The sequence below is a fragment of the Mus caroli genome, chromosome 5 (assembly GCF_900094665.2).
Source record: "Mus caroli chromosome 5, CAROLI_EIJ_v1.1, whole genome shotgun sequence".
In the NCBI taxonomy this organism is placed as follows: Eukaryota; Metazoa; Chordata; class Mammalia; order Rodentia; family Muridae; genus Mus; species Mus caroli.
In genome coordinates, this window is record NC_034574.1 from 121,955,638 (window position 1) to 121,971,957 (window position 16,320).

General features: G+C 48.3%; 1 protein-coding gene across 2 annotated transcripts in view; it reads left to right on the plus strand.

Annotated features, from left to right (window-relative positions):
* The first annotated feature begins 8,837 nt into the window (after positions 1–8,837).
* Adgrd1 (adhesion G protein-coupled receptor D1) overlaps positions 8,838–16,320 on the plus strand; it is a 117,427-nt gene continuing 109,944 nt past the window's right edge. For both annotated transcript variants that reach the window (XM_021162937.2, XM_021162936.2), the window contains exons 1-2: positions 8,838–9,294; positions 9,377–9,413. In XM_021162937.2, the coding sequence (XP_021018596.1) occupies positions 9,229–9,294; positions 9,377–9,413 (103 nt within the window). In that variant the 5' untranslated portion in view covers positions 8,838–9,228. The remainder of the gene's footprint in view (positions 9,295–9,376; positions 9,414–16,320) is intronic.

Genomic DNA, 16,320 nt, shown 5'->3' on the forward strand with positions numbered 1-16,320 from the left:
CCTGGTCTGGGTGCTGGGAAGCAAACTATGATTCTCTCTGGGTGCTGTTCTTAACCTGTGAGCCATCTCTCCAGCAGAGTCAGACCCCACCCCTCTGCCAGTCCTTCTGTTTAGTGTTTGTGTGGTGTGTCCTTTCTCACCCGCTTCCTGAAACCTTACTCCAGTGGCTGTCCTAAGACCTGTCATATCCTCCTTTCAGCCACAGAAGGCATCTCTCTAATTACTCCTAAGTCACTTTCCAAAGACAGGACACAGACAAACCCCTCACCACCTCCATGCCTCTTACCCCCTCTTCTTACATTAGACCTCATTTCCTGGATCGTCCAGCCCACAGCAATCTGCCCTTCCTTCTTCACTCGGTCAGTTTCTTTCAGTTGGTAGAGTGCTCGTCTAGAATTCACAAAGCCCAGAGTTCGAGCCCCAGCATGGAATGAGCTGGGTGTGGGGTTGGCACATGCTTTCTATCCCAGCACTCTCAGGAGGTGGAGGCAGGAGGATGAAAAGTTCAAAGTCATCCTCGGCTGCATAGAGACTTATCAGCCTGGACTGTGAGAGACTCTAGCTGAAGACAATCAAAAGCAAACAACAACAACAACAACAACAACATCCCAATTAAAAGCTGGGCAGTGGTGGTCCACTCCTTTAATCCCAGTACTTGGAGGGCTGAGACAGATGGATCTCTGAGTTTGAGGCCAGCCTGGTCTATGTAGAGATTCCAGGACAGTCAGAACTACACAGAGAAACCCTGTCTTGAAAAACAATACAAAACAAAAGAAAAAAAATCATCTCACTGTGTTTTTAAAAAAAATGGAAAGGGACTCTTTCCCATTTACTTGGGTTTAAACAATTTCCTTTCTTGGCACGGGTAGAATTTCTGTCTGGTAGCCCATGGTTCCGATAAAGAGAACGGGTCACATTTGTTCCTGTTCTGGTCTCCTGCTACTGAATTCTTTCCGTTTCTGTTTGAGGTGTTTATTTCTCTTTCTGCTTTATGGAGGCATAATTCACATACAATAAAATCCACTATTTTAAGGTGTAAAATCCAGAGCTTGCAGGAGAGTCCCAGTATTGAGCCGTCATGGGCTTCCTCCTCTACCTTCAGAGCAATTCATCAGCCAAAGATTTCCAGTGCGCACCTCAGGCTCACCGTCTCCCCCATCCCGGGCACATCCATTCTGAAAGGCATCTCACTCATTTTCTTTTAAGATATACATCTATCTCCCCTTCTGTTCCCTTCCCTTCCCTCTCCCCTTCCTCTCTTCCTCCTTTCCCTTCTTGCTTCCTTCCTCTCTCTTTTCCTTTTTCAGTATGGAAATGGAATCCAGGAACTTGTGTGTGTGTGTGTGTGTGTGTGTGTGTGTGTGTGTGTGTATGTGTGTATGTATGTAGGTATCATGGGAGTTTGTATCTATCATATCTATCTATCTATCTATCTATCTATCTATCTATCTATCTATCCATCCATCTATCTAACTAGGTAAGGGCTCAACCACTGTGCTACACTCTCAGCCCTAGACATAAGTTATTTCACTAAGCTTTCCTTTCATTGCTACAATGTTTGGCAATGTTTCTCTGTGTCTTTCCTCTGTATACTATGTTTACCTTTCTTCTTGCTGCCTCCTGTTTCTGTCTTTCTCTGTATGTATCTCTGTTTTTCTGTCTGTTCTATGTCTGTCTGGTTCCCCATCTATCTCTGTCTCTCTGTCTCTGTCTCTGTCTCTGTCTCTGTCTCTGTCTCTGTCTCTCTCTCTCTTTCATATTTACTTTGTCTGCATCTCCCCGAGCCTGGCTGACCATCTTTCATTTCCTTCCTTTATTCTCTCCCCTCACGTCTCCTAGCATCCTTTGGGTTTTTTTCTCAGTTCTAGAATTTCAATTCTGCCCTCATTAGAGGCTTGGAATTGCGCTCCTGCTCTTTCGTGCTGTTTTAAGAGACTCTCTTTTCTTTGATGCTATGCTTTGGTTGATCTTTAAGGGACCTCTGTCAAGGTCGTGACCCAACCTTTGATGGAGCTAAGTCTGTCATGAACTCTGTGGGTCATCCAGTTTGGGGGCCGGCACTTCACGTGGTCTTTGGCATCATTCATTCCCGAGTCTGCAGACCTCCGGCTAGGCTGGAAATATTGTCAGTGTTTAGTGTCTCCATGTCTATCATTCACTGTTTTCTATCTCTTGGTTTTGATTGTCTTGTTTCTTGACAGCAGGATTTTTCTCTTTTTTTTCTTTTTCATTTTTTCTTGCCTTTGTGTCATAATATTAGAATGGTTCTGGGCGGCTGGGCAGAATGTGAAGTAGTATTTGTACCAGACATGGGTCGAGTTCCTGCTGGGCCATTGGAGTCTGCATGTGTGTATCTGTGTGCACCCAAGCATGCACTCGCACGTGCATGAAGTCCATCTAGTCAAATGAGCATTGCTCTGAGTCTGGCTCCATTGCTATGGTGACCCCTAACACTGCAGACCCCACATTCCCCTGCTCCATACTCCTTGGGCCTGGGGTAGGACTGGCTGGCCCTCCAGCTCCTCTCCGTGTCTTGCTGCACTTCTAGGGCCTGGACCTTCTGTGTACCATCATCTCCCTGAATTCTTGCTCTAGCTCCAAAATGCTGCCTCCCATGGGGCTGGTGGTGGGTACAGTGTGAGCTCTGTCTCAGTGTCCCTGTGCCTCTGTGCCTCTGTGCCACTGGTACATGTATTTTCAGCAACTCTGCCTCTCATTGGCAGAAATAGAGCCTGGATGCTCTGAGTCCTCTTTCCAGCCTTCTTGGCCTCCCACAAAGCTCTCCGGTCATTTTTTTCTGTCACCTGCCCATAGTCAACCTTCCTCTTGGGCATCAACTGAAGTCATTGGAAAGAAAAATTAAAAGTAGATAAACATCTCGTGTATAGCTTTGGGGGGACAATCTGTGTCCCTTGTCAAACTCTTAGGGGGTTTCTGCTGAGTTCTATGTCTCTCCCTTCCCTCCCCCACACACTCAGCTATCTTCAAGCCCCTGCTCAAGTCCATCTGTCCTGTAGTGGCCCATCTGACTGACTTTGACGACAGGTTGGGTGTTCCCTCCCTTCCTCTCTCTTAGTGTGGTGAAGAAGAGCCAAGAAGACTTTGGACATGGGTTGGGCTTCTCTTGCTGGGATCTTTATAATTTCCTCCATCCTGAGAGGGAAAGGCTCCTCCGTCATCATCAAACCTGCAGAATGCTTTTCTGTATTGGCTCACAGCCTCCACCTGCGAGCCAGGGAATGGACCAGTCTGAAGGATCTAAAAGAGCAAAGAAGATGTGTGTCGCCGTTGGCGGTCCTGTCCTCAGAAACTTCTGCCCGTGTCTTATTGTCCACAGGCCAATGGCCACCACTTGTTGAGAGTGTTTTAGTCACCCTTCTCATGGCTGTAACAAAATACCTGACCCTCCCCCCCGCTCCAAAAGAAAAAAAGAAAAAACCCTTAAGAACCAAAGAGATTTGGCTTACAGCTTAAGAAAGTTCATGGTAGTGAAGGTATGGAGTCAATCTGTGGAAACAGGGAAACAGAGCCACTGGTCACGTTCTAGCTGTAGTCAAGAGGCAGAGAGCAAAGAATTCTGGTACACAGCTGACTTCTTAGGCCCCTTTCTTTTATTTGGTCCAGACTCCCAGCCCATGGGATAGGGGCTGCCCATGTTCAGGGTGGGTCTTCATAGCTACACCTCTCTGAATGCCCCCCATAGTCACATCCAGAGGTGTGTCTCCTAGGCAACCTAAGACCCAATCATCTTGACAACGAAGACTAATCATTACAGGTAGAGTGACCTTTATTCCCTTTGAGGAGGTTGCTGAGGGATGACACCAAGGGTCCTGTGCATGTAGCACAATCAGTCTACAGCTGAGCTCCACATACATCCTGGCCCTGGAAACAGCTGTCTGTCTGTCTGTCTCTCTCTCTCTCTCTGCATATACATACAATTCAAGTGTTGTTTCTCAGGGTTGTATAATTGTATGTTTGTCCGGAACTTAGTGTATTCCATAATTTTATACATTCCATAGCCATATATATTCCATAGAATATATATAATATTTCTCTGTCACTTAGCCACCAGGAGACGGACTCATTCCTTCACATCATTTCTCTTATGACTCCATCCCTCAATCTTCCTAGACTCAATCACTCAGTCCTTCTAGACCCCACCCCTCACTCCTTCTAGACCCTACCCCTCAATCCTTCTAGACCCCACCCCTCAGTCCTAGACTCCAACCCTCAATCCTTCTAGACCCCACCCCTCAGTCCTAGACTCCACCCCTCAATCCTTCTAGACCCCATCCCTCAGTCCTTTTAGACTCCACCCTCCAATCCTTTTGGTCTGTCTATTTTGTTCCTGCCTGTGTGTGGCATGCAACCATTGTGTGTTGTTGTTCTATCTGTCCATCTGCAGGGAGTGTGTGTGAGGAAACACACAAGCTAGCTGTGCCACACAGCTGGGACAGCTGACGGAAGGCATGTGACAGGGGTGAGTGGTGCACTTTGGGATACAGAGCTTAGCACAGAAACTTCTCTGCTGAGTTCCTTGGCCCCTGAAGGATGCACTCTGTCCCACTCGGGCAGAACCCACCCCCTGAGTGATTCACTCACCCTCTGTCACCAGCAAGCCCCCATTTGCACCAATCCTGTAAACATTTACAGAGTGGGGCCTCATTAAAACTTAAGGCCCACTTTGAATATTTAATTAGCATCCACTCAATACAATCTGGTGGGTGTTTTTTTTTTCCTCTTACTAAACCACAGCATTTCCCCACATATCCCTTCAGTTAACTGGGCATGCATTCATCAAAAGGTACTGTTTGAATATTGGATGTCAGATACTTGGCCCTGTCCCAGAGCGAGCACGAATCTCTCTTCTTGGTGCTCATTTCAGCCAGAAGAGCATGACAGTGACTGAAATGAATGCTGGAGATAAAAATGTGTGTCACATGGTGATTAATGCCCATGAGAGAAGAATAGCGGGCAAGGGCTGAAAGCCACCCTGTCGGCGTGACACTTGGGAGCCACCCCAGGGAGTGACGGAGTGAGGCTCTCAAAAAGGACTTGGTGATTGGATGGCAGGCCTACATGTTGCTCCAGATCCATATCCCAAAATTGTGTTAAGTGAGCAAAGCAAACCCAAACAGACACAGGGTGGTTGTCTGTCTATGGTGTCTCAGGAAGTCAGATCCATAGGAACCATGCAGTGAGCAGAGGCCAGAGGTGGCCAGTCTGGGAAGGGAGGTGCTGGTCCCGGGTACAAAGGCTCAGGAGGCTGGGGGAGGATCCATTTGACTCTATGAACTGTACTCTGACCGTAGTAAATAACATGCTGGTCAGTGAGATTGCTCAGTGGGTAAAGGTGCTTGCTACCAAACCTGATGACCTGAGTTCATCTCTGGGATCCACCTGGTAGGAGAGAACTGATTCTTACAGATTGTCATCTACTCCCCACTCCTGCCCCCTCAACGCACACCAAATGTAATAGAAATAACATGACGCATCCTTCCAAATTTTCATCATGATTTAAAAAAGTGATCTAGGGATGGATGGATGAATTGGCTCGATTCAATCTTTCTATGGTGTGTACCTAGATTGAAACATCACCTGACAGTCTGCACTGAAGTTCATGGATTAGTCAATAGGAATAGAGCTGTCCCCAGGGAGAACTGCAGCTGGTAATACCCACTCCACCTCTCCCATGCCACCTGAGATCAAATGTTACTATGTTGTCCTGGCTCACCTAGAATTCTATATAGACCAGGCCGGCCTCTAATTCCTGGAGATCAGCCTGTTTCTGCCTCTTGGGTGCTGGGAATAAAGGTGTGTGCTACCACCTCAGGCAACAGCCTACTTTTTATTTGCCACATTTGCTTTATACATTTCTCTGCAGGTGAGATTTTCAAAGGCAGCATTGCGAAAGCATGGAGGATGGTGGTGGCTGGCCACCCCAGCCTGTGAGGGTGCAGAAGTACTGCGAGCACCCCATGACCTGAGACCTTGTGGCTAGGCTCTCATACCTGGCAGATAGTCCTGTTAAATGTCCTTTCTCTCTGGTTTTTGCAGTTGTCATTGAGTCCCTGTGTCTCCCTTTATCCAAGGACAAATTTATACTAAAAGGAGCTCCTGGTTTTATTCTCAGCTTTGGAAACAAAAAAGGCCTGTACTCAGCAATCTGTTTAATCTTTTGAGTACAGATGGGGCTGAGGGCCCTCCCTCCACGTCCTTCTAGGGAAGGGGAGAGAAGACTTGACCGGAGAGGAAAGTTATAAATCCCCCTTTCCCTGAACAGCACCTAGGCACCATGCTAAAGGTCACTATTACAAACAGCCTGGAGGTCAGAGTCCAGTTTCTCTGGTTCTGGGAGGAGGGCTATCCACAGAACCATCTGGAACCTTCTGTAGTGAGGTGACCAGATAATCAGAGAAGTTGTCAGAGCAGGCAGGAGTTACTGCAGTCACCTTGCCTTTTGACGTCCCTTTTCCCTCCCCCATTCAGGAGCCGGAAACCCTTTTCCCGTCCTCTTTAGGAAGCAGGCTGGACTCAGGACTCTTAATTCCCATTTAAAGTCAGGGCCATTGAGATGATAATGATAGCTCAGGTTTATTGGGTGTTATTTTCCACTTTATCGTAGCAATCTGAACATTTATTGAATGTGTTACCTCTCTTCTAAGCCCCGCATTAAGGGCCTTATATGTTAGTCTCTGTCTACTGGACACTGGTTGCTGCCTTCCAGTCTGCAGAGGAGAAATTCAGTAGGGAGACAGTCCTGCCCAAGAGCACACAAGTGGGGAGAGCTGGGGTGAGGGGGCTTTGTATCTTGTGGCTATGACATACTTTGTGAGAAAGGCAATTGTAGGGGTGCTTGTGTGTGTGTGTGTGTGTGTGTGTGTGTGTGTGTGTGTGTTTGAACATTTGGAGCAAGGTGGATCAAATCAAGTCTTGGCTTCTGCTAAACTGAGGCACAACTAACAGGAAGTCTGACTTGATTGAGTGCTAAGTGGGGGTGGTCTGATTAAGGATGGTGTCAAATATCAGGGGGTGCCCTTGAATTCTGCAAGGCAGGTTGAAGAGAGAGCATGGCTAACTCTGGATGGGCGGGCGCAGGTGTTTCCTTTCCTGTGCTTTCCCATGTTTGAACTAGACCCAGATCTTAGCGGAGCTCCCGGTGTGATCCACACCTGTGCTTCCTAATATTGATAGGGATTTTGAGGGCGCCGGTGAGAATGAGCCTGCAACATACACATGCGCACAGTGTCACCAAGTCACAGCCGGCCACACACACCCATCCACACCTATACCTGTGCTTATTAACATTTTGTCTTAAAGATTTCTCATTTTTATTTTTGTGTATGTGTGTGAGGATGCGTGAGTAGGCTGGAGAGGGCTTTGGATCTTCTGCAATCGGAGCTACATGTGGTTGTAAGCTGCCTGATGTGGGTGCTGGGAACTGAACTCAGGTCCTCAGCAACAGCAGTACGTGCTTTTTAACTCATGGGTCCCACGCACTTATGAGGCTTTGAGGGTGCTAATGAGAATAGACACATATTATGTATGCCCTCACACTCACTCACACTCATATCCACCCATCCCTACCCACACTCACCAATGCATGCCCTACATGCCTACATGGTGGCCACACTCATACACATCCAAAGAATATGCATACATCACATCCATATGACATGCATACACACATCACACACACACATACACACATCACATACGTACACACATCACACACATACATGTATCACACACATACATATATCACATAATACACACATCACATGCATACATGCATGACATGCATACACACATCAAACACATACACACATCACACACATACATATATCACACACATACACAAATCACATATATACACACATCACACAAAAACACACATCACACACATACACACATCACATGCATATACATTGTCCCCCCCATTTCTACGGGACCACACTCATACACACACACATTTGTGCATATCCACACTCACAAGCACATGACAACTATGAAAGCACAGAGTAGAAGATATCTTGACATATGTAGGCCCACACTCAGCCACACCCCATTCACACTCTTAACACCCACATCTCCCCACACTTGCACCCTCACATACTTGCTCACACCCTCACACTCTTGCTCACACCCTCACACACTTGCTCACACTTTCACACACTTGTTCACAGCCTCACACACTTTCTCAGATGCTCACACCCTCGCACAGTTCCTCACAGCCTCACAGACTTGTTCATATCCTCACACACTTGCTCACATACTTCCTCACACACACACTTGCTCACACCCTCATACACTTGCTCACACACTGTCATACACCTCCTCTTCCTCCCCATCCTTCATTTATATCTAGTCTTACTTCCCATATCCCCCAATGCTTACTATCCTTCAATACCTTCACTTGCTTGTACCCCACTACTCGCACACATATACTTGCACACACACACACACACACACACACACACACACACACACTTTCTTATCCCATACACTTATACTCTCACCACTGCACTCACACATAGTCTCACCCTCACAACCTCTCCCACTCTTACACATACACTTTCTTGCCCAAGTATAAAGCCCCAGGCCAGTCTGGCCACCCTTTGATGGGAAAGTCCTGGAAAGGACTCAGCTGTTGTTAACAGACTGGTGTTAGGACCCAGGAAAGGCCAGAGTGGGATGGATATAAATAGAGGAGAACAAAGTTTGAGGCCCGCTGACATCACTCTGGCTCTCCACCCAAAGCCACGGGCTGGACTCTGGGCCAACGAGGTGTGGCGGAGCTCAGCTGCAGAGGGAGGCAGTACACACATCACTAAGCTCCAAGCTACGGGTTGAGCTCTGAGCTCCGACTTGAGACTTGAGACAGGAGGCAAGTGCCCACCAGTCCCAGGCCCAGGACACAGACTCCTGAGCCTGTAGGCACCCAGAGGTCCTGGCCTGCCCATCAGCAGTCAGAGCCTTGGGGACTCTGGTGGAGCTGAGAAGGAGTGCTTATCCAACTCAGCACTGCCTCTAGCCTTCAGGTCCCTGAAGACTCCAGTTCGGAGAGGAGAACTGCACCTACTGCCTTCAGGCACTATAAATCAAAAAACGTTAGGGGACAGATGCTGTGATGAGAAACCCGTGATGAAGATGTCCTTGTCCCCGGGAAGCAGGAGGTAGAGAAGTTCCCTGCAGGCTGTGGGGAAATCCCACTGCCTGGTTCCCACCATGAAGGATCTTCCAGCATTCCCTTGCAACTGGGTCTGGCTACTCTGGTCCTTCTGCAGCGTCCAGGTAACGCTCTTGGCCGCCAAGGCAGCTGGGGTACACATCTTCAGAAGAATGTCCTGGTATTCATCTGTGATATTTCTTACAGGTGTGTAGCACTCAGCCCAGAGCCCAGGAACATCCAGGTAAGCCCCCCACGCCCACATCCCCGCTGTGATGACTGCTTTGCTTCTTGCCTTTGGGGGTTAAACAAATAATTTCTGTTTTATATAAATATAAAATTATTTGTTTAACCCCTTGTTGGGATCCTCATCCCTAGAAAATACATCCTGTCCTTTGACACGACAGCCCTGGTGTGACCAGTGTCTTTGGGCTGCTGCTGAGGAAGCTGGTCTCTGTCCCAGCTGCCTCTTACTCCAGGTCAGGTGTTGTCATCTAATTAAGGAGACATGTCCTTCAGAGTAGAAGGGCTTTTGCTCTTTCAACTTCACCCTTAGGGCCACCACCGTGGGCACTCTCCCTGGTGCCTTCAGCATCATGGTGCTGCCCTCCTGAGTGTCCTGGACACACTTGCCACTTGTGCTGAACATGCACAGAGGGGGTGGAGGGGCAGGTCACTATTGGGATATTTGTCTTTGGCTGTTGTGACTTCCCTTTTAGAAGCAGGAGGGTGACACTTGTTGGAACAATGGATCACAGTCCTGTTATAGATGAGAGGGTTGCCACATTTACAGTGGGGATGGATGAGAAGGAGCTTGCCGCCTGCTTGTGGCAGGTTCTCCAGGCTGAGAGGTTCTTGCTGAAGGTTCAGAGGCAAAGGACAAGAATGTCTAGCCCATTTCTGGAAAAGCCTGGTGGGTCAGCGTAAAGAAGCAAGTGACTCAGAGCTCAGGGAGGCTGGGATTCCCAGCAGAACTGATCAGTTGGATCAGCTCGCCTCTAAATAGGAGCCCAGCTCCATTGGTGCTCACAGCCAACATGGCAAACACGGTGAAGGGTGGCAGAGAGGGTATGAATCTGGAGAACATATCTGAAGCTGTGTCAGAGAAAACTCTCCCCTGCCTGCTGAGACTGAGGGCTGCCCATACCAAACGGCACCATCAGTCAGATGGTGAACCAGATCTAGAACTGTGAATATTTCTTTTCTCTTTTTCTGAGAAAAGAAAGCTTCAAGGGCTTTTTTTCTAGAATTTGGCCTTTGACTTAGTTTCTGCACACACGCACGCAACCATACATGTCTGCACATGCTCACATGTGTACACACCCACAATCCACACAGAAGCTATCGTTCTGGACTCTAAAAATGTCAGTGGTGTGGGTTCAGCTTTGTTCGTTCTGTATGAAGCCTCATTCCTGACCTGATGTTGGGTGGAACCAAGTGTCTTCTGGCTGAGCATCCTTGATAGAACACTAGCAGCCATTCTGCCGGGGCCAGCTCATGTGCACCACAGAGAAAGAAGATGAAGATGTAGATGTAGCCTAAGGGTGTTCAAAGTCCAGGCCAGGGAGCTTAGGTACCTCTCAGCATCCTGTTATCTGGGATGGCTATCCAGAGAGTGCTTCCTTCAGGTCCCCATCCCCACCCTCATCCCTAGTACTTCCTTTGTCCTTCCCCCTCTCCCTCCTCCCCTCCTGCCTCCCCCTCACCTTTTCTTTTCACTTCCCCTCCTTCCTTCCTCCCTTCTATTTCTGTTCCTTGTTTGTTTTATCTTCTTCACTCTGCTTCCTCACCTCCTCCCCTGCCCCCATCTGTCTTACACTTTGGATTTTGGCTACACTAGTTTTCCATAATATTCAGCCTGCTCTGCAAGGCCACGTTGGGTTTCTCTTCTTATGGATGAGAAACCCTAATGGAGACTTTAGGAAAACCTGGTCTCTGGCAGCCCCACCCCCACCCCACCCCTGCCATGAGAGTCCTAGACGGGCACAGAGTTGACATATGAGCTAAGGGACTGTCCAGACATGAGGAGCAGGAGTCAGGGTGAGTTGTCACTTGTCAAGGAAGTGAGTGCCCTTGGGTTGCCTAAAGGAGTTTAAGAAGAACACAGAGCCAGCCTCCTGGTCCCCTCCCCAGTGTCACCTGCTCACACTCACCTGTGCCACACCTGCCAGTCAGCAGCAAGCCCTTAGCTGGAGTGGTTAGTTCAAGCTTGCGAGAATGAGATGAAGCCATCTGGAGGGATTTGGAGGAACCGACACCCAGGGGGTCACCAGCAAGCACATGGACCTGGGTTTGGGAGGCTCCAATAGAGCTGTTAAGCACTTACATATTGCCTCATCCGGGTTCCAACCCTGTGCCTTCTGCACAAGGCAGGGCTCAGAAAGCAGTCACCAACCATCTTCCATGCCCTGTCTGTGGAAAGACAGGACTGCCATTCTGTAAACAGAGTCCTGGCCGAGGCCAACTGCATTCTCATCTGTCTAGGTGTCTACACTGCTCTGGGTCACTGGATGGCTTCTGGATTTGTGTATTTATCACATGAGCGCACTGTCAGTTTTAGAAGTCTCAGAACGGTGTGAGGCCCTTTGGCGTGGTGACACTTTCTGAGTTTCCCTATCACTATAACCATGGGCTGTCACTGCAGCAGAAATTATAGTAGCTGTAGTTGCAAGGGACTGTAGAGACCATTTACCAAGTTCCCACTTGCTAGGGAAGCCAGGAGTGGATGCTGTGGGGTGATCCAGAGAGGCGACTGACTCCTGCACTTATCTGAGACCCTCTTACGGCTCAGAGCCTGACTCAGAGCCTTCTGCTCCCCAGGGCAACCTAGGAAGCTCCAAGGTTGGTGGAACCAGACCTATAAATGGCATTCGCCAAGATTGCAGGCCACTTTGTAAAAGTTTATAAACATGCCCTTTTATAGATGATGTTTGTAATGAGGGACTGGAAACTTGAGAAAAATAGCAAGCTGTGTTGTTACCTAGCCTCTTTCCAGGCCTGGGAATTCTGAACCTGGTCCAGCAGGCTTCAAAGCTCTACCCAGCATGCAAAGCAGGCACTGACAGTAAGGGACTTCTGTAACCCACTGGATTACCCAGGAATGTCCTTCTCCATCTTTTGAGGGCCAGTCAAGTATAGTATGTGTTCACAATGGAGTTTTTAAAAGAAAACATCATGTGTGTGTATATTTTGCCTACATGTGTGTCTGTGCACCACATACATGCCTGGGTCCTGTGGAGGTCAGAAGAAAGCATCAGATGCCCTGGAACTGGAGTTAGAGATGGTTGTGAACTGCCATGCGGGTGCTGGGAATCAATGTCCTTTTGCAAGAGCAGGCAGTGCTATAACCACTGAGCCATCTCTTCAGCCCCCATAACAGATTAAAAAAAAAGAAAAAGAAATAAAAACCCAATGTTTATTCTGTATCAAATACTTGGAAATATAGCAAGTAGAGATTTTCTGGAGGATGCTAGATTTATAAATATACTTTATGTGTATAATTATATTCCGTGGCATTCTATGTTTATGTTTAATTATATCCTGTTCAGTTGTTCTTACACTCTATCATTCAATCTACCTATATAGTTATGTTTTTAATTACTAACATTTAAAACAGGAGTCTGCAAATGTAAAACCCTGAATTTCACAGGCACACGCACACACACACACACACACACACACACAGAAGGGTGGTAATTTGATCCAGCAGACACAGCACACAGAAGAGATGGGCCCTCCTCCCCCAGTCTCTTCCAAAGATCAGGTTAACACATGGTGGTCACCACCTTGGGGAAACAGAATGAGGACTTGGAGCCAGGACACTTTGTGAGAGGAACAGAGACCCGGATTAGAAAGAAGCAGCTATGGAAAACATGGCAAATGGTATTCCAGACAGCAGGGACAGCAGGTATAACAGAGACAGCGGGTAATATCATCCTTCAGGGAGATGAGCTTTGTGTGGGGGAGGCCAGCATTAGCGGGCAGGGAGAGACCAACTTTTCCCCTGGAGAGAGGTTTATGGTGTCCCCATAGCAGAGTTCAGAGGAGCACTCCCTAAGGGAGGCTGCTGACCACATAGGAGTCAGGCTGGGAAGGAGAGAGATTGATTAGAGACATAAAGATCTTGAGCACTGGTGTTCATCTCTCTCTCCTCTGCTTCTCTCCTCAAACCGACTTGATAGAGAGTTGATGGGAACATTAAATACACATGAAAAATGAATCCCAAAGAACTGGCTTATAATCGGGATGTAGACTAGAACCTTTCCTCCTCTCTTCCTATTTGTTCTGTTTTGTTACCCCCTCTCCTTCTGTCTCTTCTTTCTTCTCTCCTCTTCCCTTCTCTCTGCCTGCCCCACACCATTATTTCTGGCCCCTGAAGTCATGTTACTGCCATCCCTGGGGGAGTCTGAGACAGCCCTGTGACTAACTGTGTAGGGTTTGTCGCCTTTGTGATTTGAAGACAGCCATAGATTGTCTCCCCACCTCCCCACAAAAGAATGAGACTGTTTCGCTCTTATGAAACTTTGAGCGCTATGGGTTATCCCACCCTGTAGGGTGTTTAGGGACCTGTGGGATGAGTCTTATTAACACCGTATGCATTTAATTAAAAAAACAAAAAACAACAACAACAAAAAACCCTGGCAATATTAACATTTGGGGAAATTTCCTACTCAAATTGAAAACATCTGTAATTCTGACTTATCTTTCAAAAGTGGGACACCTGAATCAGCAGGATGGAGAGCAACAGCTATCACATCAGCACTTCAGAGGCAGAGGCGAGGCAGGAGAGTTTGAGTTCATAGTCAGCCTGGTCCACCAAGGGAGGCAAGGAACGAGGCAGCTCATCTCTGGGAAGGAAGAACTACCCTACTTACTCATTCCTTAGATGCCCGTGGTCCTGTGTCTAGGTTGGGGGCCCTGTGAGAGTTCCCCTCCCATGTTGGCATGTCTACTGCTGTTGTGCCTGTTTAGGTCTTGTTTGTACAGCCATACTTTTGAGAAATCGAGGTCGGAGCTTCCTGGTCGTTTCTAGGAGACGCAAGCAACCTCACGGCAGATTTCCTGGTGCTCTGGCTCCAGGAAGTTTCCTATTTCTCTTCTGAGACATCCTTAACCCTAAGTGTAGGACTTGATATATCACAGCTATATCATCCGGGACCGGGCACCCCAGGGCCACTTGTTCTATGCGTTTGGGCTAATTGTAATTGTCTATAATGATCTCCATCTGATGCAAAGAGAGCTTTCTTTAAAGAGCACGAAAAGCTTCATTTTATCAAATGGGAAAATGGGAGACCTGGGGAGACCTGGTGATTCCCAGTGAGCCTTCACACAGCGTGACACAAGTCTGTTCTGGGGCCTGAGGGGCTGGCTGTCACTGCTTGCTGCCACCTCCTGCTCCAACACTGAGTTGAGTATTTCTTGGTGTAGACTGATCTGGTCTCTGGCCTGGCCTGGCTCTCATATCCCACTGCCTGGCTTATTAAGCACCTGGAATGTCCTCCTTTTCGGGACTTGCCCGGGCCCACACTACTTCCCCATGGAGTAGCCTTGTCCCTGACTTCTGTGTGCAGACAGATTTTATTCATGCAGTCAGAGGACACTGGGAAGAGTGCAGGGACTTTGTCCTGTCTCGAGGTTCATGCCAACATTATGGTGACTCTATTATCATGGCTCAAGCCTCTTGTCCCATCTCTTTTGCATGGGCTTTGTGTGTGTGTGTGTCAGGGGGGATTCCATACCTTCACTGGCCAGACTTTCTGCCCAGAAGTGGCTGTTCATTAGAGATGGTAGGAAGGTCACTGTGTCCACATGACTTAACATGCAATGGTGGATTCTGAAGACCCGATAGCTGCTCTTTGTGTAATAGATGTTCCTGTAGCTTCCAATTTTTTTTCCCCGACATGAATTGAATAAGAAGCCTAGGAGGGTTTTTTAAACTAAATATTCCCAGTTCCGGGGGCAGGGGAGGGAGGATTGGGAGTTGAAAATGGAGACTGGATTTTTGCCTTTCTGAGTTCTGGCATCTCACAGCAGGAGACTGCCCAGCACTGCTTCCTGGCTGCCGGTGGCAGTTAGGCCTTGGTTAGCTCCCCCCTGTCTCCGTGGAAGACTTTTTCTGTCCTTCCCTTGTATTTGGGACTTGTGTGGGAACACAAAAGGGACTGGAGGAAACTGAAGGTTAATAGCGCCAACTTGCCAGGATTCAGAATCCGCCCGGAGGCAAGCCTCTGGCCGTGCACGGGGAGAGTTATCTAGAGTAGGTTAATTGAGGTAGGGAACCTCACTGTGGCAGTGGGATCTTCATTGTCCTAATAAAGCACTCCGATCAAAAGCAATATGAGGGAAGAAAGGGCTTATCTGGCTTACACTTCCAGGTCACAGTCCATCACTGAGGGAAGTCAGCCTGAAACCAAGCGGGGATTAAAGCAGAGGAGGAGGAAGGCACCGGTTCCGAGGACGAGGACGCTGGTTCCGGGGACGCCGGTTGCTGGCTTGCTCTCTGGCAAGCTCAGTTTAGCTTCTAGAGCAGAGTGCGTGGTGTGGCCTGCAGGGAGCCGGGCTCTCCCTTATCAATTAGCAGTTAAGACACTCCCCCACAGACATGCCCAATCTGATCTAGACAAATCAGTCAATTGAGGCTTTTCTCTCAGATGATGCTAGGCTGTGACAAGCCGGTAGGGATTCCCTGGAAAGGGGAAAGTGAGTTGCTTCTCTTCTCGCTGCTTTCTGACTCTGGACAAACTGTGAGCAGCTGCCCCAGACCCCACCGTGATGAACTGCAGCCTCAAAACCAGCCAGGAGAAACCCTTCCTGGAACTAATTGCTTCTGTCTGGGCATTTTATCCCAGCAGTGTGTAAAGTAATTAAGACGCAACCTGGCAAATGGAGCCAGCGATCTGAACTTCAAGAGATGAGGTGTTTGGTAACCCATTAAGGTGGATAACTTTAGCCGTCAGCCAGGAGTGTAATGTGAACACTGACCCAAGACTACGCCTGGGGCCACTGTGATCTTTGAAGGTGGGACTTCATAGTGTTTTGTGAAGAAAGGCATGTCAGAGGGCTGGAGAACAGGATGTAACAGCAATGACCTCTTCTCTCTCTCCCCTCTCCCCTCTCCCCTCTCCTCCCCTCTCCCCTCCCCTCTCCCCTCC